Here is a 23,980-nt window from a genome sequence, read left to right on the forward strand (position 1 = left end):
TAGGATGTAGGTTTTTGAAAATTTTGCATTAGAAACTAAGTTCGATAGCTAGTTTTATTAAATTTTGGATGCTAATACCTTGTCTCGAAAAAAAACACCCGCAGAAGGAACGTGTGACCTATACACTGCAGATATATATACCCTTAGTCAGTAGTTCTCAATCTGTGCGTCCTGACGCCCTGGGTCGTTTCAATTTTCCAAGGGTGTCGCAGAATAGTTCCGTTTCGTGGCTTTTTGTTGTTGTATCAATAAACACAACTTTAATAATAAGTTTCCTCATTAACTTTTATTTGCTGATGCGTCGCAAATCCAGAAAACTTTTCCAGAGGCGTCTCAATAAAAAAAAAGTTTGAGAACCACTACCCTTAGTAATCAGCCATGAAGTACAAAACCTAAAGGAAGTGGTTCCTGAAGCGTATGTTTAAAATCTCTTCGACAGCAAAAAGGGTGCGTGAAAAAGAAGAACTGACCAACGCTAAAATTTCAGCACGGCATCCTGGTTGATTGATTGAACTTAACACATTCGAAAAACCTACTACAGTTACCCTCTTATGTCATTTTCCATCGACTTACGTCATTTTTGCGTATATTCTATTAAACGTATAAGTTCTTTAAACTTATGTATGCTCATTGCTATTTTTGTGTTTTGGGAAGTGCCCAATAGCGTAGATCAGAAATCACACAAACATAATAAAAAATGCAAATAAAATAAAAGACGTGTTGCTAATCACGAGGGTTGCGAGAGTTATTCCATGTAAAAATTCCCGTTTACAGTAATGATAAAGTTTTCCATTCCCTAAAGCAGTGGTTCTCAAACTTTTTTTTGTTGCGACGCCCCTGGAAAAGTTTTCTGGACTTGCGAACGCACCAGCAAAAAATAGTTAATGGGGAAAATTATTATTAAAGTTAGTTTTATTGATACAACAACAAAAACTCACAAAACGGAACTATTCTGCGACGCCCTTGGAAAATTGAAACGACGCACCAGTTCGTCGCGACGCACAGTTTGAGAACTACTCCTTCTGAAGGTAAGGTATATATATCATCATAATAATAATAGCAATGGAAAAGGTTAAACTTTGCCTCAAACCACTATGAAGTTTACAGTTGTTTCATATTTTTTTCAACCTGAAGTCATTAGCCTGGGGCTATGTAAGCTAGTGTATTTATGTCGTCGAAACGTCTCATTAACGATCATTTATCAACTAAAAATCGGCCTCGATATGAAGGTCGTATGCTTTGTGGCTACATTGGCTTCAGTGCTGTTGTGCGTGAACGCAGGTAAGGAGAAAGGAAAATAAATATTAAATAATATATAAACAGATAAAATAAATGTAGAATTGATGTAACTTCAAGTTGTAATTAAAAAAATATGTAACTTACTTTGCATGTATGGTAAAAACCGTTTTTTTATTGTTTTTTTATGGGTGCGGCGCGTTTTTGAATCAAGTTGCTTGGAACAATTCACTTGTAGGCTATGTAACTAACTTAGTTGTAGGAATCAAGTAAATCTAATCTTCATTTAATTTGTTGAAAATTATTATTGGAAAAACATTTAATGAACATAAAAAAGTTGTTTTGAACGATTGTTGTCAAAAGTTTTTTATGAACTGTAAAGTATTAACTCAGGAATGTTATTAAATTGTGTCACTATATAACCTTCCAAAAATGCACAATATTTTCTCATTTTTACATATTCTTGGTCTTTAGATTAATTTTGGCACCTAAAACTATTTAGCAACTACTGTTGTGTTATTTAACCGTCATTTTTTTAAAGAGCCTTATCCTGAAAACAGAAAATTTCCCAAAATTGACACCAATTGCCGACGGCTGTTTGCGCCGTAGCGTTCCTCGAAATGTACTCATGACATTTTGTGGGCTTCCAGAGAGAAACACGCGCCTTGGGTGTAGAAAAGTGGAGGAGAAATTTTAACAACTTAAAAAGGAAAATATTTTTTTTTTTTTTAGAATTTTTTGTCCAGACACTTTGCCTTTGTTTTGCATATAACTCAAACCGAGATTTCTGGTCATAATCTCATTTAATGAATATGGTATACCAGACCAAATAACGGCCTGTTGATTTCTGCCGTCTTTTGGAAAAACCTAGTAACCGACATATTTTTCAAAATGCGTTTTTTTAGTGGAATGGTTACTTAATGTTGGCTAGTTTTCTGTGTTAAAATTTGGAATTTGAAAGATATCTAGTTGTCGATATATTTACGGTTAAAAAAACCTAGCAAGTGAAACACAACGCTAAAAGTATTTGGCAAAACCTAGTATTGCTGTTTGACCAATCATGACGGTCGAGTTCGTCACGTGACAACTTTTTTCTGACAGCTGCTTGTTGTCGCCTTGTTTACTTATCTATTGGCATTGTGATTCAGTTTTGTTTGCCATTAAGTAAATACCGGTATTTTAAGTTTGTTTAGCTGTCCAGTTTCAGTGTTTGTTTAATATGGCTACCACAAGAGGAAAACTAATCTTGGCCCTTAAAAAAAAAAAGAATGAAGCTCCAGTTTCCAGTAAGTTTGGATTAATAAACTTGCTTGCCAGGTTACACTTCTGAAGGCATTAAGGTAGAAATTTAAGTTGAGATTAGAAACACATTGTTAATGACCAAGAGAATAAAAGTTTGAAATATTATAGTTCATGTAAGTACACTTTGATTTCAGCACTATAACCAGGGTTGCCATACCGTCTTTATTTATAAGATTTGTCCTTATTTTGAAGGTCTGTGTCTTAGAAAAGTTCATTGTCCTTATTTCTAAGAAATGTCCTATTTTTAAGAAATGTCCTACATTGCACATGATGTGTCATGGCCCATAAAAATGCAAAGATTTGTTCAAAAACGTTGGTTTCGTTTCGTATGACAATTAAATTTTTCGGTTGTCCTTTTTTTTTGTTTTCAAGTCGATGGCAACCCTGACTATAACCATAAGCAAAAAATAACACATAGATTTGGCTCAGAAACAGGTTATTGTGCTGAAATTAAAACCGCAAGTGTGGATGATATTAATCATAACGTGAGTAGTTGTTGTCATTTGTAGTCTTATCTGACATGACAACTGAGCATCATTCAACTCATCAAATGATCAGGATTCAAAACTATTTCAGCTCCAAAATGACAGTTTTTGGTTAGGAAGAATTGTGCCACTGGACCAAGATTCAGATAGTTTAACCAAAGAAAATCCATATGTTACAATTTCATCTAAGCTTGAAAGTTTACATGCTGAACCTTATTACAGGTATTTTTCTTTCACGCTTGAACCTTGCATGATGTTAATTTATGTTGTTAAAAGTTAATGATGATTTTTAGCTGATAAAATATAAATGTTCACAAACAGATAAACATAATCATTTAGGTTTGCTCATCTCAAAGTTAACCATTCCAATGTTTTATTAATATTGATAAGTTTTCATGTCTAAAAATATTATAAAAACTGCTGGTCGCAGGACTTCGCTGGAAGAAGGAAATTCATGAAGGGCACTATTCATAAAACTGCAATGTTGGAGCAAAGATATCATGCCATTTGCTGCATGAACTGCCTGGCTGCTGTGGTACGAAGCTCACAGTTTGCAAAGTGTTTTATATGAAGAAATTTGGGAATAAAAACTGATTGTTTATTACTGAATATTCGAAATGGTGCAAATATGGATTGATAGTGTCTTTTTCCTTTCTTTTTGACTAGTTTTGTAAATATATGACAATTTAATAATAAAAAAAGAATATTGATAAAACTTTTTTGAGGCAAAAAAGCCTTTTTTCCAAAATTACTGAAAGCTGCATGGAGCTTTATTCTTTTTTTCTTTCTTTAAAAGGTCCAAGATTAGCTTTCCTTGTGTGGTAGCCATACTAAACAAACAATGAAACTAGATTTTGTAGTTTAACAAACTATATTTACCAGTTTTGTGACAACATGCTGTTATAAGAAAAAATGACAAGTATATAGTAAATCTGTAAATAAAATATACATAAAAAAGCTACCTTTGTAGATGTTATATGTTTTTATTTGTCATGTAAAAACATTTTTTTGGGTGTCATTCAATTGATGGTTAAACTGCTTGATGTTTTCATGTTAGACTTTTGTAGCATGGTAAGTTAACCACATCAAGAACTCACAAAAGTTTATGACATGTTTTGTAAAAGTATCTTTGCCATGTGCTTGTGTTGAACAAATATACTTTGTATTGGTCTTCAGCACTAGCATGTTGCTATTGCTAATAAAAGGTTTTTGACTGAACATTTGTACTCCAGTATTCTTCAAACAGCTTGAAAAATGGTGACTTAAATGTAATAACAAAGTTTATGAAAAAAATAAAAAGCTTCTGTTTGATTTGTGAGGGCGATAAAGCAAAAAAAGACTTTTCCAAATTTTATTTTAGTTAGTTTTGCTTTTCTTATCCGGTAAAACCTAGTATATCGTTTTTTCATGGATAATAAACAAACTAACAATATGTCGTGAACCGTAGATATGCCAAAAATTTTTTACTGTAACATGTTTGTGAAAAACACCAAACAGGTAGACAAAAAAAGTATTTTTGGATGCTAACCAACATCAAACGCGTTTTGTGCTTTTTCTCGAAAACTTGAAAATTGCAGTTACTAGGTTTTACCAAACGACGGCAGATTTGTTTTAGGGTGTGGAACTAACGAAGTGTTTCATCCGCCTGGAAGTTGTCAAAGCGGTTGTACGGACTGCGCATCAGCGAGACAACCATCTGCTGCGTGCCTTGCAGTTTGTCTGGACGGGTGTCTTTGTAAACCTGGATTTTGTAGAGATGACAACAACAGATGTGTGTCATTGATTCCAAGTAAGAGTAGTTTAAGAAAGCCTTGTTTAATACTTGTTTTTTTTTTTATTCTAAACGTTTTTAACAAATTTTGATTTTTAAATGTTATCTCTTTCAATGTTTATTCTCGTTTCAACACGAGAATGTTTTTTTCTGGGGTTTACCGCCAAGTTTATACTCAGTGTTGCCATACCGTCCTTATTTCTACGATTAGTTCTTATTTTAAAATGCAGTGTCTTAAAAATATTATCCTTATTTCTGAGAAATGTCCCTGTTTTTGACTTGAGTCCTTATTTTGTCTTATGTTTAACAATTACAAAACTTAAATGACATACCAAAACATGTTTTTGCGCCGAGATTTTTGTGACAACACAAAAGAAAGGTCAGGGAGGTGCACGTCATAGAGTGTTCAATTCAAGCGTATGTGAGAATGGTAATAGCAAATCTGTTCATGTCGGTGGCATCCTATTTTATACTATATTCCTATAACGATTATTATGTTTCTATTTTTAGCCATTTCTTTACGATTTTGTCCACCGAACGAGTTTTTCTCCTTTTCCTGCGCTCAATGCGACCAATCATGTAGTGCCATTGCCTCTGGCACCACGCGTTTGTGTCAATTGATATGCGCGCCAGGGTGTCGCTGCAATAAGGGATACTGTCGGAATAGTCTGAATCGATGTGTGCCTATCGCACCCATTACAACCACAATCGTTTTCACGCCTCCTCCTGAGCCACCACCAGGTACAAGTTCAACTTGATTCGAGATTTTTGAGAATACATGGTTTTATTTTTCTGCATTGAAACACTGACACGATGTTCTCAGCACCATAATAGCGCAAGCGTTTCAATTAAGTTTAAAAAGTAAACATCTCGTACAAATTGGTTGGTGGTGAAGTTTAAACAGATTTTAAAAGTCAACCTAATGCGTTAACTGCTAGTTGGTTTGTGTTTTTGCCAATACATTAGCAACGTCTAAACACTAATGTTCGAAAACGACACAGGTTTTGGGCGCATTTATTCTCTACGTGTTAATGATTAAAATGCACAATTGGGTACATTCGGTTGATATTTCAGACTTTTTATATTGTACAAAATTCGTAAATAAAAATGACAATTGACATTAGGTAAATTTTTGACCAATACAAATACATTATAAATTTTAATCGAATACTATTCGAATTGCAGACGGCATGTATTCGACCATATGTCTGTTTAATATCGCAACAAAATAACAATTCCAACAACGGGTAGTTCCGCATCTGGTTATAAAAGCGAAACACCGCTTTTGTTCGCAGTTTGTGGAAGTAACGAAGTATATTCTTCAAAATGTGGAAGCGGTTGTACAAGTTGCGCATCACTCAGACAACCATCACCAAGAATCTGTCCTGCAGTTTGTTCAACTGGATGTGTTTGTAAAGAAGGATATTGCAGGGACGAAAATAACACATGTGTTTCAATAAACCCAGGTAGAAACAATTTGAACAACCCCAAATATGTATTGTGGCAGGCACAAAAATCTATTTGATGTACATTTTAGCAATTAAATGCTGTTCTTTATTCAAGTTTGGCTTCGTGTAATAAAACTGAAGAACTTATTTTTTATCAACATTTTACCCACATTAACATTGTTTTGATGCCCGTAAAATTTATTAAAGCATAATTTGTGTCTTCAAAGTCATTTCTGTCAATTTTATTTGTATTGGTTGCTCGCTTGCTCATGTCTTCAGCTTTTTCAAGAACGGTCTTGTCTAGCCATGTAATGTATAGCCAAGATGAAAATGTAAATCAGTTCTTAAAAAATCTGAATATATATTGTCATGTATAGCCATGTATCATTGAACCTAGTTCAATGCTGTTTTTCAGTTTGCCTTCAGAACGAGATTTTCATATCTCCATGCGCTCCATGTGATTCGTCGTGTAGTGACATAGCATCAGGCAATGCCGTTCTCTGCCCGTTAGTGTGTACCCCTGGATGTCGCTGCAAACCAGAACATTGCCGAAATGACTTGAAACAATGCGTTCCTATCCCGCCTGTACCTTCTGAAGAACCACCACCAAGTAGGCAGTACATGCGAGTGTTTGTTTCAACAGGGTGAAAATGTTTGTTTCTCAGATCGAGAAACAGCTACTAAATTACTTGATCTATGTCTGCACCAACAAGCTGCCTACTTCGTGTAAAGTAAACTAACACTTAATTTCTTCATATTAACGCAAGAAAAAATAATAAAATTTGAGTTCTATACATTCTGGGTCCAGATGATTCAACCTGCTGGAAATTATCTACAGGAACGTCTGTAAAAGCTGAAATGAAGTTTAATGCATATTTTCGTCCACAGGTTGTGGAAGTAACGAGGTATACATCCCGCCGGACGGTTGTGAAAGCGGTTGTACAAGTTGTGAGTCACTTAGACAACCTCCACCAATAATCTGCCCTGCAGTTTGTTCCACTGGATGCCTTTGCAAAAAAGGATATTGCAGGGACCAAAATAACACATGTGTTCCCACAATGCCCGGTAAATACAAAACTGTGTACACTTATACCAAAAGCGGCGAATGCTTAACCAGATTCTTTTGCTACATTGACTTAAAACAAATAGTATGTTTCGTTAACGAAATAAGTACTACAGTACTTTGTTGGTATTTTTTCTTCAAACGACTCCACTTAAACAAAGTGTTTTTATCATTTATTTAATATTTTTTTGTTTTTATCTTATATTTGCATATTAAGCAAGGAAGCCAAATTTAAATTCCTACATCATCTTACTTTTTTGTGCAAATTTAATCCAGTGAACTATAACAAAATCTTGACAGTATTCTCCATTCACAAGTAATAAATCAAACTAGTTTAAAAGTTTGGCCAATTTTCCGGTGAATAAAATCAAGTCAGGCTTATTGCTGCTTTATTGCTCAATTTAAAACTACTTGGCAACGATTCAATTATTTTCACTGGAATACTGTTTTAAACCATACATATAAATCACACAAGGATTTTTATCAGAATATTGTTACTGTTTCAAAGATTTGAAACGTTTCGGACCAAAGAAAATCTTGTAGCAAAATATATAATAATTTGAGTTCTACACATTCTGGGTCCAGATGTTTAAACCTGCTGGAAATTATCTACATGAACGTCTGTAAAAGCTAAATGAAGTTTAATACATTTTTTCGTCGACAGGTTGTGGAATCAACGAGGTATACGTACCGCCAGACGGTTGTGATAGCGGTTGTACAAGTTGCGCATCACTCAGAAAACCTCCCCCAAGAATCTGTCCTGCAGTTTGTTCAACTGGATGTCTTTGTAAACCTGGTTATTGCAGAGATACAAACAACAATTGTGTCCAAACAGTTCCGGGTAAGTCATAACTAAACATACGTGTTGGAGTTTCCTTAAAAACAAAAACCGCTAAATGTTGGTTGAAATGTATTTCTTACTATTTATCACAGCATGTTTTTGCAGAATGTGGTCCAAACATGCAATACTCGGCATATTGCAGTTTTGAATGTGTCTGCAAAACCTTTTGGTCATGTAGTGTTCGACTTACGTGTCAAAAGTGCAAATGTAAGATCGGTTACTGTCGAAGAAACGGACGCTGTATTAGAAGATACTTCTATTAGTGTGGTAAGTGAAAAATATACTTCAATTGCTACCGCTATAGAATAGGCTAGACATTATGTCTGCTAAATTGCAACAGTCTGGTGAAGTTTGTTATAGTTTCAATACCATAATGTGATCTTGCATTTGATTGAAACTAGTACACACAACCAGTATATTTGTTCTTGTATGGGTAACACTACATCCTGACATAGACAAAGTTAAACTAAGTTGTTTCTTTATCTTACTGACACAGAAACGGCAAACCGACAGTTAAAAAAACAGCTTTGACAATTTCAACAGACGTTTTGAAAAAAAGTAGTTTACTGGTCTCATAAAAAGTAACAAAGAAGTTGTGTGGTTGACTTTTTTTGAGATGCTAAACTAACGCTTGATGTGTTGCGTTTGCAATCAGTATCGTTCTTTTCCATCATTGATGGTGACTATGTTTTACCGGTAGTCAGGATAAGATTAAAGTAATCAAATCACTAGATCCAAAAAGCACATGAGCCCAAACCGCGATTTGAGTTTTAAAATAAATAGCAATGTTTCAAAATGGTATTTTGTTTTAGGTCACAATGAAAACACTTGAGAAAGAAAACACCAGGATTATTCAACATTTCGTGAATAAACTAAATAACTAATTCTTAATGTGAATAAACTAGCAACTGCATGAACGTCCATTGTTTTGCTCGGCGTCATAAAACCAGAGTGTACTGTAGAACAACAATCACCAAGTCAGATTTCGTTGTGCAAAGTAAAGGTAAACGAAAAGGTAAAACACTACAGTTCCCGAAATTTCAGAAAAAAGCTTAAGACAAATGAGTAAAAACCCAAACCAGCAAATATCCTGGCTAAATTTGGTAGCTATTCGCAAAAACAACTTAAATTTGCAAAGAAAGCACTGCAGCTACTCTTCTATATCAGAAAAACAACAATCTGATTAAAAGGTTAATCGAAGTCAGTGGTTACAACCTTTCATAGATCGTGGCCTCCGTTAAATTATATATTAGGACCCGTGACCCCCTTGAAATTATTTATTAGGACCGTGGTCCACTGCTTACCGAAAATAATGCGGATAACAAACCTCTCAAACTAGAAGTGAAGGAGTAAAGTCTTGGACCTATCAGAATAATGTGTAATATCAGACAAACGGTATCAGTTTTATCTGAATGCACATGTTTGAGTTGTTGTGTTGCGGTAAGACCCTGTAATCTCAAGTAAGATATATTTGTAAGACGCTGAGACCTTGTGTAACTCATTAGGTAGGCAAAGTCGCCTTTGCGGACGAACCCGCGCATTCCGATATTAAATTTTTCTATTTCTTACTTTTCCTGTTGATTAGCGTCTAGTTTTTTTGACCTTGGTTGGAACCAAGCTAAGCAATTGATTTCTGGGAGACCTTATGCATTCGTATCTGCAAATAAGTTTTTTTTTTATTTAGTTTCATAAAACAAACAAACAAAGTAGAGTTTTCACCTAATTGCATCCCATTGATCAACGCCGTCGATGTCATCAAGACGTACGTCACATTGAACCGCATTCATAATAGTTGGTAACTGTTGAGCGATGAGTGATGTATCAGTCCAACACAATTTGACGCAATAAAGTGGTTTAGGGTTGTTCCCCTTTGAGCCATTAGTTACAGTGTAGGTTTTCTTAATTTTTTAAATAAAAGGATGAAATTATGACCATTTAAAAAATACTACCATTGAACCGTTTTGTTGGCCGAATACAGAAAACATCTTCAATAGAGATGTGTTGTTTTTCCTGGTTTACATGCAGGTTTAAAAGTTAATTTTACCTTTGATAAAACAATTGTAACTTAGTTCAAAACATTTGCAGTGTATGGCAGCTGGTCCTAGCGCTGCATGAAAGAACCTGTAGCAAATAACAACTGACAAAGATCTGTACCCAACACTTGCGGATCGGGTTATTAAGTTTAATTTTTGTCAGCAATTTTCGTTTTTTTAAACCGCAGCGATTTTAGGTTGTGTAATGCGAAGAAATTGAGTTGATCAAAACCTCTTTTAATCATTCTTCGTTAAAAAAAAGCATATGACAATGGTTCTGCAACAGCTTGCGGAATACTACCGATTTAATATTTCCTTCAGGTTATAAAAACATGCATGAAAATGTGGCTAACAAAGAACAAAGATAACTCTCTATAAGTTTCATGAGACAAAAAAACGTTTTTTAAACTTATAGCCATATGACCAATTTATCAATTGTAAAATCTTGGTTTCACTCGATTTTCATACACGCAAACATCCAGAACTAAGTTTTAACAGCATTAATGTTTAACAACATAAACCTTTAGCAATACAACTATTCCATTCAGACAAGCATCTACATGCATGTACTCTACAGTAACTTCTAGCTAAAACGCAAACAAATTGAAGTTGTGTGAAACGCGAACGTTTCCTGTCCTTATTCGACACCAAAAAAGTATGTATGTTTACATGAACAACTTTGCTTGGGATGACTAATAATTTTGGCGTTTTAAAATGATCGAAACCGTTTACAATATATTTTCTCACGGTATGCAATGGGCCGAACAGTTTTTTGGGCATAATTTATTAATTTACGCATATGTGGGTATTTTTCTGCGTGAAACAGGTTTTTCATGAAGAAATTCAAGATACTTTGTTTGCTCCACACAAAAAAACAACACGCTCTTTGTCAGGACATAGAAGGAAATTGTTGCGAGCAAATGTTTATTGAACTGTTCTATGACAGTGTTGACTAATCTTACTGTAACAGTGCACCTCTTGATGGCAATTCAGGAGCTGTTGATTTTCTAACTTTGTTTCTGAATGCAAATTCTTCTCGTGGAGGAAATACGCGCGTTCTTTTAATTTCAAGCAAACTTCAGGGTCACCGTCGTTATCAAACTATATTTTTAATATGTATATGTAGGCTATTATCACAGTAAGACCTTCAAATAACTTGGTAAGTTTACTTTACCTTAAAAATATATATTTCAGAAACTCCTGGTTTAGGTAATTGCTAAAGGACAAACTATTTTTTAACAACACGAACACATCAACTTTTAACAAATAGCAACAAACTTCGATGCACATATATTTCCACTTCAAATACAAAAAGTTTAAAAACTTTGAGGGAAATGCGTAAAAAAAGCTGACCGAAGAAGGTAATCTACCTGATGTGTTGACGAAGCCTGTACATGCAAATACAAAATAAAACAAACTTTTTCGCAGATGTTTTCTCATAGCAAGTTAGCTTTGTCAGATATTAATCCAGCCAAGGCAATAAAGGACCACAATTCACCGGGCACCCAGCTCGGTCATGACTGTGATTTAGAGTAACAGCTTCTTTTTCATGGTCTGCTAAAATCTTTAACAGCTCTTTGACAACCTATAAAACAAAGCGGTTGACTACAAGCATTATAGCGTATTTGCTTGCCGAACATGCAACTGTTTATTATAATTTTACATTCCACACACCACACCAAAAATATTGCCCTTGTTTCAAGCACGTAAGCCAGTGGTTCAGAATATTATACGCAGAATACGCAGAATACGCAGAATATTTCCGTTTCGTGGCTGAACTCAGTTTATCTCATAAAAATGAGGTTTCAGTGCGGTTGACGTATATCTACGTCCAAACACTTTTTGCGTAGAGTGTGGATTGACGTAAATTTACCTCAAAAGTTTTTGATCAAAACGCGGCTGTCCGTTAATGTACATCGAGACCAAACAGTACAAGCAGCAAGTGCGTGATAGGCGCGTGTCTGGGGCGACGCTTCGCGGGCATTAAACTTTATTATGTGAACGGAGTCTTCATAACAATGTAACAAAGGCGACTTTTCTAGCAAAGGCCTGAGGTAGTTATAAATAACGTATAATAGTTGGCTAAAGTTTTAAGTGATTATTGTGCATGAGTTGCAGCAGTAAATTTTTGTGCGTCAGTTCATATTGCGCGTAAGTTGAAACATTACTTTCATTGTAATTCGTTATTGATGCTGTTGAGACCTTGCAGCAGACAAGACAATGCAATTGTGCGCAATAATTGAAACAATTAACAAAAGCCCGCACGTGATTGCCGGGTGCACTAAAAGTGTTGAGTGCAGTTTTATAAATTTGTCGAAAAACAGTTAGGCTAAAATTGTTCTCTAAGCGCTGTTTAATAGATTTAAATTAACTGTTTATTAATAAGTTTCCTCATTACCTTTTATTTGCTGGTGCGTCGCAAGTCCAGAAAACTTTTCCAGAGGCGTCGCAACAAAAAAAAGTTTGAGAACCACTGACATAAGCGATGTCTGCTCAAATAAAAACCCGCAGAACACTTTTATAGAAATATCAATAAATAGGTTTGTGGTTTGTTAAATCGGCTCGGTTTAAGTTTCGGGCCAAGTTGGAAACAGTGATGTAAATAGCTTATACCTCAGGATGTTTCTCCGATACTTCGTGTTCTTCATAGGGATCGTTTGCAAGATTGTACAACTCCAGTCGTTTGGTATTATTGCTCAGCCTGGGTCTGAATTTTGACGACTCATGTGGTACGGTCCACTCGCCTACAACCATAATCTCAATAATTTAACACTTGTATTTACGTTGGCACTATATGTCAAATGTAATCAGATTCCTACCGTGTGAAGGGCTTGTCAAAAGCTTAAAGTCGTCTTTGCGCACGAACCCGTGGATACCAATATTAAATATTTCCATCTCTTCCTTATATGTTTCCTGTTCGTCCGCTCTTAGTGTCCTGACCCAAGTTGGAACAAAGCTAAGCAACTGGCTTCTCGGAGATTTCGTGCCTTTGTGACTGCAAATAAGTTTTAAAACGTCAGCTTGCTACAACAAACAACAAGTCCAGTTTTCACCTAATAGCATCCCATTGATCAAAGCCGTCGATGTCATCAAGATGTACGTCACATTGAACCGCACTCATAATAGTCGGTAGCCAATCAGTGACGTGCATCATTTTATTACTGACGTAATTGTTTAGCGATGAGTGATGTATCAATGTTGGACCTCTAATTCCACCTTCGTAAAACCCCTTTTTCGCTCCTCTCAATGGCCAGTTACTGGCTGTTTGTCCAACTCCACCATTATCTGTCAAAAACCGTCGGTTTCACCAAAACCTTAGAACTGCTAATTAATCAAACGGCGATACGTGTTAATTAAAGTTTAACCTAATAATTACCTTTAAGCTAAGATGAACATAAATTTGTAATAATTACCTTTAAGCTAAGATGAACATAAATCAGGGATCAGCCCTGAAGCCTTAACGCAGACCAGCGATCACGTCACACTTACTCAATTTCTTAAATAAGTATTTTTTTAAATTCAAACAGTTTGCCGTTCCAACAGTTTTAAAATATGTTTTAAACAGTCAAAAATTTTGTTTTAAAGCACAAAAAGCTGTACCTGATGTGAACACAAACAAGGTATCCTTCCACATTCCAGCTTCCTTTAAACTACCTACAATGTTTTCCACAGCTCGATCAAGTCCGCTTATCATTGTGAGGAGTTTGTATCTATCACTGTTCACTTTACTGAAAGAACAAAATTTAAGGTACGGCTGTCAGTCGATCTATTTTGATGATTCCTACTTTTTTGACAGTTTTTCACTCCATGTGAAATCTTAACCTTGGGGTCACCCAGCACTTTTGTGGGAGTGCTTGCAACTTAAACATAATAGAGGTCACCTCTTTTGGTAACGAATAAGATAAAATGCGGCTCTACCGTTGTCATGCACAACACACTTGTGTGCCACAGCACTGCCGTTCAAACCAATTGTATAGTATCAGAATTCGCACACAAGTTTTACTGATTTATGAGCTTTTTTAGACCAAAACAGGAACGGTATATAGTGGTTTCGGGATACTGTTATATGTAAAATCGATTCATGAAGAAAATTACAAAAATGTTAAACACTTTAACATTATTGTTGAAATAAATCCTTAATAAAATTGGACCCTGACAAATCGGTCTGAAGTAATCTTGTTTGAAATCACAATGCACATATAGCTCACTCACCCTTTAACCGAATCGTATGGTGTTCTGTACTCATGAGGAGCCATGACCCAGGGAACATGAACCGCTTGAAAAGCAACGTATGCAAATAGAGGCTAGAAAAACCATAATGTTGAATCAGGTTTAGTGCAATTTTGAGCTTCAATATCAATTTAAACCCAATGGGGAAAATACTGAAATATAATAAAGTTAGAGTTGATTACGTTTGATTGATTGTGATTCTTTACGATCTGATCCACTTGGTGTGCAACGAATTCGCTCTCGTAAGACGGCCCTTCAATAGTGACTGGCTCGCCATTGTACATTAGATCGGTGGCACAACAACCCTTCATATCTAGTGGTTGCATAAATTGATTCATGATGGCAACGTAACCTGCAAAGTTGACAAATCATACCACTGAACTGTTTTGTTCACTGTTTTTGTTTGTGAGATTTTTTACGTGGTATTTGTGTAAGCCTACTAAAACATAATCTGTAATTAGACAAGTGAGCTTTGTTTTGCAGTTATTTTCCAAGGTCATTATTTCTGGCCAGAAGTGGCGCAAAAATACAGTATTCTACGTACCGTAAAATGAATCAAATCCACGTCGGTGGGGTAAGTAGGCTGATTTACAATGTCCGAGGTGCCATTTGCCAACCATATGTGTGGCAAAGCCGCACCGTTTGAGGTATTCCGGCATCAGAACGTGATGAAGCGGAAGTCCAGGCACGTACATATATCCCATGCTTTTGTCAGCCCCCGTTCTGATCTGTAGTATAATGTTAAACGACGAGCGCTTCTTTAGCAAAGCGTAAAGTGAACAACAGCTTTTTCTCAGAATAGACGCGTGCCGAATCCAAACAAAACAGCTTAATCAACTACTTGAGGTTGGTCTGGGACTAAGAGAATGAAGGGCCGCATTAGGGTTTTAGTAATAAAAAAAAAATTTTGTATTAAAAAAAACAGATTTATTGTTCTAACCGACTTCATGTTTTGAGACCCGAGTATATTATTACCAGCTCCTGTTAGTTGCAACAAAAAGAAAGATGAACGATTCGATTGCAAACACCCTTGCTGCCTCACCATAGACACATATTGGGCGTGTTGTGTAAGGTCACTGCAATCGATTCAAAGATTATGCAGAAAGTGTTCGTGTGACATAGAAAAGCTACCGCCGGGACGCATGCGGTCCGCCCGCCATGGTTTGGGCCACCCTGAACTATAGTCTATCAAATTTGATTTGTCAAACGTGGGCTAGCCAAGCTCTATGAAGCGTAGCCAAATTATGACAGCTTAAGCGTTGGTCAATTTTGTAGAAACATTACCGTGTCTTTTCCTGTCATCAAAGCCGCTCGACTCGGAGTGCATTTTTGCAAGGTGTAGTGGTTGTTCATTTGAACCGAAACCTCTGAAAACAAAAAGATAAGACAAGAATACGCTTTTTGTAAGAATAAATTGACAACGAATTTTAAACATATTTCGCCGCGTTTACCAAATTTGATTCAACTTTTTTAAGATAAAAAACAAAATTTGTGTGCGTACATCCTATTGCAGACAATTTATATTGTTTTTCACTTCTGGTCAGTTTCTTTGATAAAGATAATATATTTTTATTGTGTTTCAGAAAACACAAAAATACCGGAGTGCAATGTGAAATCCAGACAACATTAAGGGAAACACACAACAAAATGACATCCCATATCTCATGACATCCCATCAGAGAAATTTTATCATTTTGCTGCGGCATATCTTCATCATTTAGTCATGGACGTTGTAACACTCCAACAGAACAAAAGTTGTTACCTGCCAAACTGTCGAGAAAAGGTGTCTTAACTGCCGAGTCTGATCCAACTGCTTTGTAGCCGACGTCCCCATAACCAAGATCATCCGCCATAACAAAAACGATATGTTTCGGGCGTAATGAATGTGCTAATAAATGAATTTTAAACGTTTTTTTTAGTTGATGTTTGGGTGAATTATTAACAAACTGCTCTTTACCGTTTTGTGCAAATGAAGAAAGCAAAAGAGGTAACAAAACAGAAAACATTATCAATGGAGATGGTTGCTTCTTTAATCCTGTATTTCATGGGGTTTTAAAACTTGATTTTACCTTTGATAAAACAATCGTTGTTCAAAACATTTGTAATGTATTTGCAGCTCCTAGCTATGCATGAAAGGACCTTTAGCATATAACATTTTAAATAGTGTCTGACAAAGATTTGTACCCAACACTCGCGGATCGGCTTATTAACTTTATTTTTTGTTGCAAACGATTTTTTCTTTTTTCATAACTGTCGCGATTTGTTATGCGAAGAAATTAGGTTGATCAAAACTTCTTAAAATCTTCTTTGTCAAAATAAAAACTTATGGCAATGATTCCGCAACATTTCAAGCTTGCGGAATACTGTCGATTTTATATTTTTACACCTTCACAGTATAAAAACATGCATGAAATGTTGTTCAAACAAAGACAACTCTCTATTGAAATAAGTTTCATGAGACAAAAAACGTTTTTAAACAAAAATAGCCATAACCAATTTCTCTTAAGCCTATCATATTTGACAATTACATGGATTCTTTAGACTTACTTGTATAGTAATAACACAGGTCTCTTTGTTTAATTGTAAAATCTTAGTTTCACTCGATTTTCACATACGCAAACATCCAGGTCTAAATATTAACATCATTATTGTTTAGCAACACAAGCAAACGTACAAGTATCATAAAATAGCCGTACCTTTAGCAATACAACTATTCCACACAGAGAATTATTAACATCCATGTACTGTACAGTAACTTCTAACAAGCCAAAACGCAAACAAATCGAAGTTGTGTGAAACCTGAAACGCGAACGTTTCCTGTCCTTATTTTTTTCGACACCAAAAAAGTATGTATGTTTCACTTTAATGTCGGTGAATATGTCGTTGACATGAACAACTTTGCTTGTGATGACTAATAACCAGCGAGGTCGCCAATTTACAAAAGGCGTTTTAAAATGATCGAAACCGTTTACAATATATTTTCTCGCGGTATGCAATGGGCTGAACTGTTTTCTTGGGCATAATTTATTACTTTACGCATCAGAGAATGAAGCAAAGAGTAAAACTGAAAAGAGCACTTGTGGATGATTTTTGTTGCTTTAAGCTGAAAATGTTTTCGGATTGCGGGATGCAGTTTGGTTCTTTCTTTTAGAAACTAAATGATAATGATATAATCATACAAGATTAATGCACGAAAGGGGAATAATCGGTAATGTTTAAGCAAGTTAATTTTATACAAATCGTCATGGTATTTGTAACGGACAGTAACGCTCCACTACAACAAAAACCTTTCCCGCCGTTGCAGCCATTACACCATACATGTATTGTTACGTCACAACTGCTAACCTTGTATGTGTCCCACTTTAACAGTTTTCTTGTTTTTACACGTACAGTCCAGTTAGTGTTACAGTGGAATCTGAGTTAGTTGTGACTTGTGATTGTATTAAGTTGTGTTATGGTGCATACTTTTATGTGCTGCAAGTAAGATTGACTGTTTTGTAGTTATGACGTTCTTTATTCTATTTGGTTTAGGTGGACGAAAATCGTTTTAAATCACTCTTCGTTTCAATAAAGTGCATGTGAAACAGACCGCTCTTATTCTGCCAGTCAAGAGACTGAAAGGTAGAATTGGCACACTGCTTGAATTCTACAGTATTTAATAGGCAATTTCAAATTTTGCGTATCTATCTAATTTGTGGTTACGTTCTATTTCATCATGCGATACAAACTCAACTCAGTCGTGAAATGTTGATTTAGGGCAGGGAGCCAAACTTCTTGTAATATGGTTTTAGGTTCGAGTTTTGTTCGAGTTCGGGCAAATTAACCGGTATGAACCGGTTTGTGTTTTTAAAACCGCTTTGATCTCTTCCGTTTGATTAAACTTCAAAAGAGTTTTGACTGTGCACTGCACGACACCGTACATTTCGTGTTTTTGACACGCCTCACAACTGTTATCTCGCGTATTGATCAGAACGCTGCCCACGTCAGAATCCATGATTTTTGATTATCCCAAATACGGAAGGCTATATTTTTACTGGTTCGGTTGCGGTACAGGCTCTGTGCGGCATACGAGGCGGGCAATATACGTGTTTGTAATTCGGCTTTTAGCGGGCTTACCACCGAGCATGTGTATGTCAGTTGCGTGCTGGGATCTCAGTGAAGAAACTTACCTGTTCCACTCCACACTGAGATTCAGAGACCGAATCCCATTAACAGCTACATTTGCGATGGTATTTTGCACGACATATTTATTATTATGCAGGTTACATCGGTAGGCTATACACACGTTTTCCATGTTTTTACACAAAAGTATGTTGCTTCTACTAGTTCAGAGATGGATTGAACTCAATTTGTGGGCTTTGGTTTGTTGTACGCGCGAATCGTGTGTTCATAAAAGTGTCTGCAGTAATGTCAAACACTTCGGTAATTTGTGCTTAAATGGAATCAATCGTTCGGCATTGGTTTATTTACTTACGCAAAAGTCGCTTAGTGGTTGGCACAACGGAAGAAATGGACGCTGTATTAGAGGATACTTCTATTAGTGTGGTAAGTGAAAAATATACTTAAATTGTTTTCACGCTTTACATAGCGCTAATTGCTACCGCTAAGAATATGCCAGACATTATATTTATGCTATTTTGTAACAGTCTGATGGAGTTTAAATATCATCTCGATATCTTGCATTTAATTGAGAATAATTATATACCACCAATATATTTATTCTTCCATGGGGAACACTACATCCTGACATGGACAAAGTTAAGCAAACAAACAGCTTTGAAAATTTTAAATTTTAACAGTCAAACTTTTTGCAAAAAAGTAGTTCAGTGTTCTCATAAAAAGTAACAAAGAAGATGTGTGGTTGACTATGTTCAGTAAAACTTTTTTTCAGATGGTGAAAGAACGCCTGATGTGTTACGTTTGCAATCAGTACCGTTGTTTTTTCATCATTGAGTGGTGACTATGTTTTACTGGTAGTCAGAATTAGATTAAGGTAAACAAATCACTAGATCCAGAAAGCACATGAGCCCAAACCGCGATTTGAGTTTTAAAACATATAGCTTTGTTACAAAATGGTATTGTGTTTTAGGTCACAATAAAAACACTTGATGAGGATGAACGTGATTATTCAACATTTCATGAATAAACTAAATAATTTTTTAAAGTTAATAAACTAGCAACTACATGGACGTCCATGGTTTTGCTTGAGGTCATAAATCGACCAGAATGTACTAAACTTACAACAATCACCAAATCACATTTCGTTGTGCAAAGTAAAGGTAAACGAAAAGGTAAAACACTGCAGTTATTGAATTTATAATTTTGAGGTATAAGTTTGAGACAAATGAGTAAAAACGAAAACCAGCAAATGTCCTGGCTAAATTTGGTACCTATTCGCAAAAACAACTTAAATTCGCAAAGAAGGCACTACAGATAAACTCTTATAACAGAAAATCAACAATCTGATTAAAAGGTTAATCGAAGTGAGTGGTTCCAACCTTTCCAAATAGATGGTGGCCCTTTTTAGTAAACCTCAGGAACTGTGCCCCCTTTGAGTTATCTCTTAGGACTCGTGGCCCCATATATATACATACATATATATATAAAGATGCTAAGGCCTTTGCGTACCTCATTGGTAGGTTATACCAACAATTTACCTTCAGTCATGGCCGGGAAATTAGGTCGTTTGCTCGAATCACAACAATTAGTAACGGCAAATCAGCTGCAGTTTCAGACTCGTAGAAGTTTATTAGAGTTTGGTAATTAATTCAGCTTCAAACAAGTCAAACAGAGTATGTTACATCTTATTTGCCAGTAATTGCCAATTTCTATTGATTCCCGCATTTCCTCAGTACAACTTGTGTTGTAATCTATTGCGTTGTGTGACGTAACAATGGACTGCCAGTTTTGTGTGATAACGCAACGTGATTTAGTTGTTTTCGTTGCTGACTTCCGTGGAGCACGGTGCTGCGTCGGTTGTTGTAGAAAAGCTGTTTATTGACGATTATTGGTGAGTCACTTTGTATATATGTGTTTAATGATTACCATAATGACTGCTAACCGCTGTGAACTTGACCTAAAATGTCATTCCCCTTTTTTAATAGTCGTACTGTACGTGTAGTTGGGTTTATTTAAGTTGTATTTGTTTACGCAGCGTTCTTGTACGATATTCACGTGAAGCGTGACTTTCTACACTGTTGCTCTACATAGCTTGGTAAGCATTGTGTATGACGTCATAATGGCATATTGTGGTCTCATGTTTTATTGTGTATTTAGGTGTGTGACAGTGATTTCTGGGATTGCCCATGTTATTTGTTGTCTTCCGGTTCCCATAACAGTTGGTGAGCTTAAAGTTACATTCCTACATTTAAAGCGCAGTGCTAATGCCATGTTTTTTGTAGAAACCGTTTCCGATCGTTTCTATCGCCTCCCACCGTCCTCTTCATTCTTCATTGAAAGTGTTTGAATATAAGATATACAAAACACCCTATCTGTGTGGACTGCGTGTTGGAGACCTTTAGGAATCGCGTTTCAATCCCCCCTCGTGTGACGTTCCGCGCTGTAACCGGGGCGCGTTCACGGGACGTTACAGAGTATGTAAGTATTGGTACTTCTGGTGGCTTAATTAAATGTGAACACAAAAAAAACAGTGGAAATGCTTTTAGCAACACAACAAATTCCACACAGAAAAATATCAACATACCTGTACTTTACAGTAACTTCTAGCTAAAACGCAAACAAATTGAAGTTGTGTGAAACGCGAACGTATGTATGTTTCACTTCAATGTCGGTGAAAATGTCGTTGACATGAACAACTTTGCTTGTGATGACTAATAACAAGCGAGGTCGCCAATTTACAAAAGGCGTTTTAAAATGATCGAAACCGTTTACAATATATTTTCTCGCGGTATGCAATGGGCTGAACTGTTTTCTTGGGCATAATTTATTACTTTACGTATCAGAGAATGAAGCAAAGTTTGGTAATTAATTCAAATTCAAGGAAGTTAAACAGAGTATATAAGTATTGATACTCCTGGTGGCTTAAATGTGAACACAAAGATCGCATGGGAAAATTCGATAAAATGAAAAACGAATCCATTTGTGACAAAGTCAAAATTCCAAAGGAAATTTGCAACATAATTCTGTGCAATACGAAAGAAAAGAGGCGACATCACAATGGAAAAATAGCTTTTTTCTACAGGCATTAAACCTATACTTCCCTCAACACCTCATTAAAAAAGAGAACCGTTTTTTGTTGTTTAGGTATATACTATAAATGGGTGAGTATTCTTCGGCGTGAAACAGGTTTTTCATGAAGAAATTCAAGATACTTTGTTTGCTTCACACACAAAAATCAACACGCTCTTTGTCAGGACATAGAAGGAAAACGTTGCGAGCCAATGTTTATTAAATGTCAACTTCGATGCGCATATATTTCCACTTCAAATACAAAAAGTTTTAAAACTATGGAGGAAATACATGAAAAAAGATGACCAAAGAAGTTAGTCTACCTGATGTTTTGGAGAAGCCTGTACACGCAAATACAAAATAAAACAAACTTTTTCATAGCAAGTTGGCTTTGTCAGATATTAATCCAGCCAAGGCAATAAAGGACCGCAATTTTCCGGGCACCCAGTTGGGTCATAACTGTGATTTAGAGTGACAGCTTCTTTTTCATGGTCTGCTAAAATCTTTAACAGCTCTTTGACAACCTATAAAACAAAGCGGTTGACTACAAGTATTATAGGGTATTTGCTTGCCGAAGATGCAGCGGTTTATTATAATTGTACATTCCACACACCACACCAAACTCTTGACCATGTTTAAAGCACAAAACGATGTCCGCTAAAAAAAAAAACGCATAGCACTGCTATAGAAATATCAATCAATAGGTTTGTGGATTGTTAAGTCGGCTCGATTTAAGTTTCGGGCCAATTTGGAAACATGGATGTAAATAGCTTATACCTCAGGATGTTTCTCCGATACTTCGTGTTCTTCATAGGGATCGTTTGAAAGATTGTACAACTCCAGTCGTTTGGTATTATTGCTCAGTCTGGGTCTGAGTTTTGACGACTCATGTGGTACGGTCCAGTCGCCTACAACCATAATCTCAATTATTTAACACTTTAAAACATAGTGCAATCTATGTAAAGGTAAGCCCTATACTATTGTAGTCCACTATTACGTTTTATTTCAAACTTAGCCGGACGCCTGATCTATATGTCTATATATACAGAAAAATATACGTTAAAAAGAACTCGTTCTCCTGGGTTCGAAGCCCTTTCGCTTCACTACCCATTTTTACTTGACTTCAAAGCAAATAGGAAATCTGACCACAGACCATCCGGCAATCATACAATTTTCTTGTAAATCTCTACAGACATTGTTTTTACTGTAGAAATCTATTTTTATTCACGTTGGCACTATATCTCTAATACAACAAGGTTCCTACTGTATTGCGCTTGTCAAAAGCTTAAAGTCGCCTTTGCGCACGAACCCGCGCATGCCGATATTAAATATTTCCATCTCTTCCTTATACGTTTCCTGTTCGTCCGCGTCTAGTGTTTTACCCTTGGTTGGAACAAAGCTAAGCAACATATTTCTGGGAGATTTTGTGGTCTTGTGACTGCAAATTAGTTTTTAAAAAACCAGAGTCATAAAACAAACGAACAAAGTAGAGTTTTCACCTAATTGCATTCCATTGATCAACGCCGTCGATGTCATTAAGTTGTACGTCACATTGAACCGCACTCATAATGGTAGGTAACCAATCAGTGACGTGCATCATTTTATTGCTGACGTAATTGTTTAGCGATGAGTGATGTATCAGCGTGGGTCCTCTAATTCCCCCTTCGTAAAAACCCTTTTTCACTCCTCTCAAAGGCCAGTTACTGGCTACTTGTCCAACTCCGCCATTATCTGTCAAAAACCGTCTGTTTCACCAAACTATAGAACTATTAATTAATTAAACGGCCACACGTGCTAATTATACTAACTTAATAATTACCCTTATTTTTTATTACGCTAAGATGAACATAAATCTATAACTGGGATCAGCCCTGAAGCGTTAGTGCAGTCCAGCGATAACGTCATACTTATACGTAATTCAAAATGCACCAGGAGGATTTGAAGGCGTTATACCTATACTCAATTTCGTTAATAAGTATTTTTTAAATTCAGGTCTACACTGCTCAGAGCCGCTCGACTCGGAGTGCATTTTTGTAAGGAAGGTGTAGTGGTTGTTCATTTGCACCGAAACCTCTGAAAACAAAAAGATTAGACAAGAATACTCTTTGTGTAAGAATAAATTGACAACGAATTTTAACCGTATTTCGCCGCGTTTACCAAATTTGAGATAAAACGTTATTAAGATAATAAAAAAAAAAACTTGTGTGCAGTACATCCTATATTGCAGACAATTTATATTGTTTTTCACTTCTGGTCAGTTTCTTTGATAAAGATAATATATTTTTATTGTGTTTCAGAAAACACAAAAATACCGGAGTGCAATGTGAAATCCCGACAACATTAAGGGACACTAATAGAAAAAAACTATATCTCATAACATCCC

The 23,980-nt window shown here is 36.0% G+C and overlaps 4 protein-coding genes and 1 long non-coding RNA gene across 12 annotated transcripts; 2 read left to right on the plus strand and 3 right to left on the minus strand.

Moving 5' to 3' along the window:
* The first annotated feature begins 1,195 nt into the window (after positions 1 to 1,195).
* On the plus strand, positions 1,196 to 9,059 carry LOC145209058 (zonadhesin-like). The gene is made up of 9 exons (XM_080079306.1): positions 1,196 to 1,281; positions 4,639 to 4,812; positions 5,305 to 5,535; positions 6,090 to 6,260; positions 6,658 to 6,852; positions 7,131 to 7,307; positions 7,970 to 8,146; positions 8,252 to 8,413; positions 8,959 to 9,059. Exons 1-8 carry the CDS (start codon positions 1,224 to 1,226, stop codon positions 8,407 to 8,409), a joined length of 1,341 nt encoding a protein of 446 aa, XP_079935432.1. The 5' UTR covers positions 1,196 to 1,223; the 3' UTR covers positions 8,410 to 8,413; positions 8,959 to 9,059.
* Positions 2,086 to 3,575, plus strand: LOC145209341 (uncharacterized). Of its 8 annotated transcripts, none has more exons than XR_013855069.1 (3): positions 2,086 to 2,522; positions 3,032 to 3,245; positions 3,454 to 3,575. It is a non-coding gene; the product is annotated as an uncharacterized LOC145209341 (long non-coding RNA). The 8 variants fall into 8 exon arrangements; XR_013855073.1 differs by having other exon boundaries at positions 3,048 to 3,245; XR_013855067.1 differs by having other exon boundaries at positions 3,115 to 3,245.
* A 2,393-nt stretch (positions 9,060 to 11,452) lies between the features above and the next one.
* On the minus strand, positions 11,453 to 14,714 carry LOC145237532 (arylsulfatase B-like). The gene is made up of 7 exons (XM_080100439.1): positions 14,592 to 14,714; positions 14,392 to 14,483; positions 13,780 to 13,907; positions 13,233 to 13,464; positions 12,999 to 13,174; positions 12,793 to 12,923; positions 11,453 to 11,764 (listed from the first exon to the last, which is right to left on the minus strand). The coding sequence occupies exons 1-7, from the start codon at positions 14,691 to 14,693 to the stop codon at positions 11,642 to 11,644; spliced, it is 984 nt and encodes a 327-aa protein (XP_079956565.1). The 5' UTR covers positions 14,694 to 14,714; the 3' UTR covers positions 11,453 to 11,641.
* A 958-nt stretch (positions 14,715 to 15,672) lies between these two features.
* On the minus strand, positions 15,673 to 16,292 carry LOC145209409 (arylsulfatase B-like). The gene is made up of 2 exons (XM_080079691.1): positions 16,172 to 16,292; positions 15,673 to 15,776 (listed from the first exon to the last, which is right to left on the minus strand). The coding sequence occupies exons 1-2, from the start codon at positions 16,260 to 16,262 to the stop codon at positions 15,673 to 15,675; spliced, it is 195 nt and encodes a 64-aa protein (XP_079935817.1). The 5' UTR covers positions 16,263 to 16,292.
* A 5,056-nt stretch (positions 16,293 to 21,348) lies between these two features.
* On the minus strand, positions 21,349 to 23,462 carry LOC145209167 (arylsulfatase B-like). The gene is made up of 3 exons (XM_080079421.1): positions 23,097 to 23,462; positions 22,375 to 22,505; positions 21,349 to 22,121 (listed from the first exon to the last, which is right to left on the minus strand). Exons 1-3 carry the CDS (start codon positions 23,131 to 23,133, stop codon positions 21,999 to 22,001), a joined length of 291 nt encoding a protein of 96 aa, XP_079935547.1. The 5' UTR covers positions 23,134 to 23,462; the 3' UTR covers positions 21,349 to 21,998.
* Between the last annotated feature and the right edge of the window lie 518 nt (positions 23,463 to 23,980).

Source organism: Phallusia mammillata, chromosome 1 (assembly GCF_965637545.1).
Source record: "Phallusia mammillata chromosome 1, kaPhaMamm4.hap1.1, whole genome shotgun sequence".
In the NCBI taxonomy this organism is placed as follows: domain Eukaryota; kingdom Metazoa; phylum Chordata; class Ascidiacea; order Phlebobranchia; family Ascidiidae; genus Phallusia; species Phallusia mammillata.

What these genes read in the sequence shown, in the direction of transcription:
- LOC145209058 (XM_080079306.1), top strand. Translation starts at nt 1,224, where the DNA reads ATGAAGGTCGTATGCTTTGTGGCTACATTGGCTTCAGTGCTGTTGTGC. An exon ending in ATGTGTGTCATTGATTCCAA is followed by an intron (nt 4,813 to 5,304) that starts GTAAGAGTAGTT and finishes TTCTATTTTTAG; the next exon opens with CCATTTCTTTACGATTTTGT. An exon ending in ATGTGTTTCAATAAACCCAG is followed by an intron (nt 6,261 to 6,657) that starts GTAGAAACAATT and finishes GCTGTTTTTCAG; the next exon opens with TTTGCCTTCAGAACGAGATT.
- LOC145209409 (XM_080079691.1), bottom strand. Translation starts at nt 16,262, where the DNA reads ATGGCGGATGATCTTGGTTATGGGGACGTCGGCTACAAAGCAGTTGGA. An exon ending in TTTTCTCGACAGTTTGGCAG is followed by an intron (nt 15,777 to 16,171) that starts GTAACAACTTTT and finishes TTTTGTTTTCAG; the next exon opens with AGGTTTCGGTTCAAATGAAC.
- LOC145237532 (XM_080100439.1), bottom strand. Translation starts at nt 14,693, where the DNA reads ATGTACAATGGCGAGCCAGTCACTATTGAAGGGCCGTCTTACGAGAGC. An exon ending in AGAATCACAATCAATCAAAC is followed by an intron (nt 14,484 to 14,591) that starts GTAATCAACTCT and finishes TGGTTTTTCTAG; the next exon opens with CCTCTATTTGCATACGTTGC. An exon ending in CCATACGATTCGGTTAAAGG is followed by an intron (nt 13,908 to 14,391) that starts GTGAGTGAGCTA and finishes TTGTTCTTTCAG; the next exon opens with TAAAGTGAACAGTGATAGAT.
- LOC145209167 (XM_080079421.1), bottom strand. Translation starts at nt 23,133, where the DNA reads ATGACATCGACGGCGTTGATCAATGGAATGCAATTAG. An exon ending in GATCAATGGAATGCAATTAG is followed by an intron (nt 22,506 to 23,096) that starts GTGAAAACTCTA and finishes TTATGGTTGTAG; the next exon opens with GCGACTGGACCGTACCACAT. An exon ending in TATCGGAGAAACATCCTGAG is followed by an intron (nt 22,122 to 22,374) that starts GTATAAGCTATT and finishes TTTGTTTTATAG; the next exon opens with GTTGTCAAAGAGCTGTTAAA.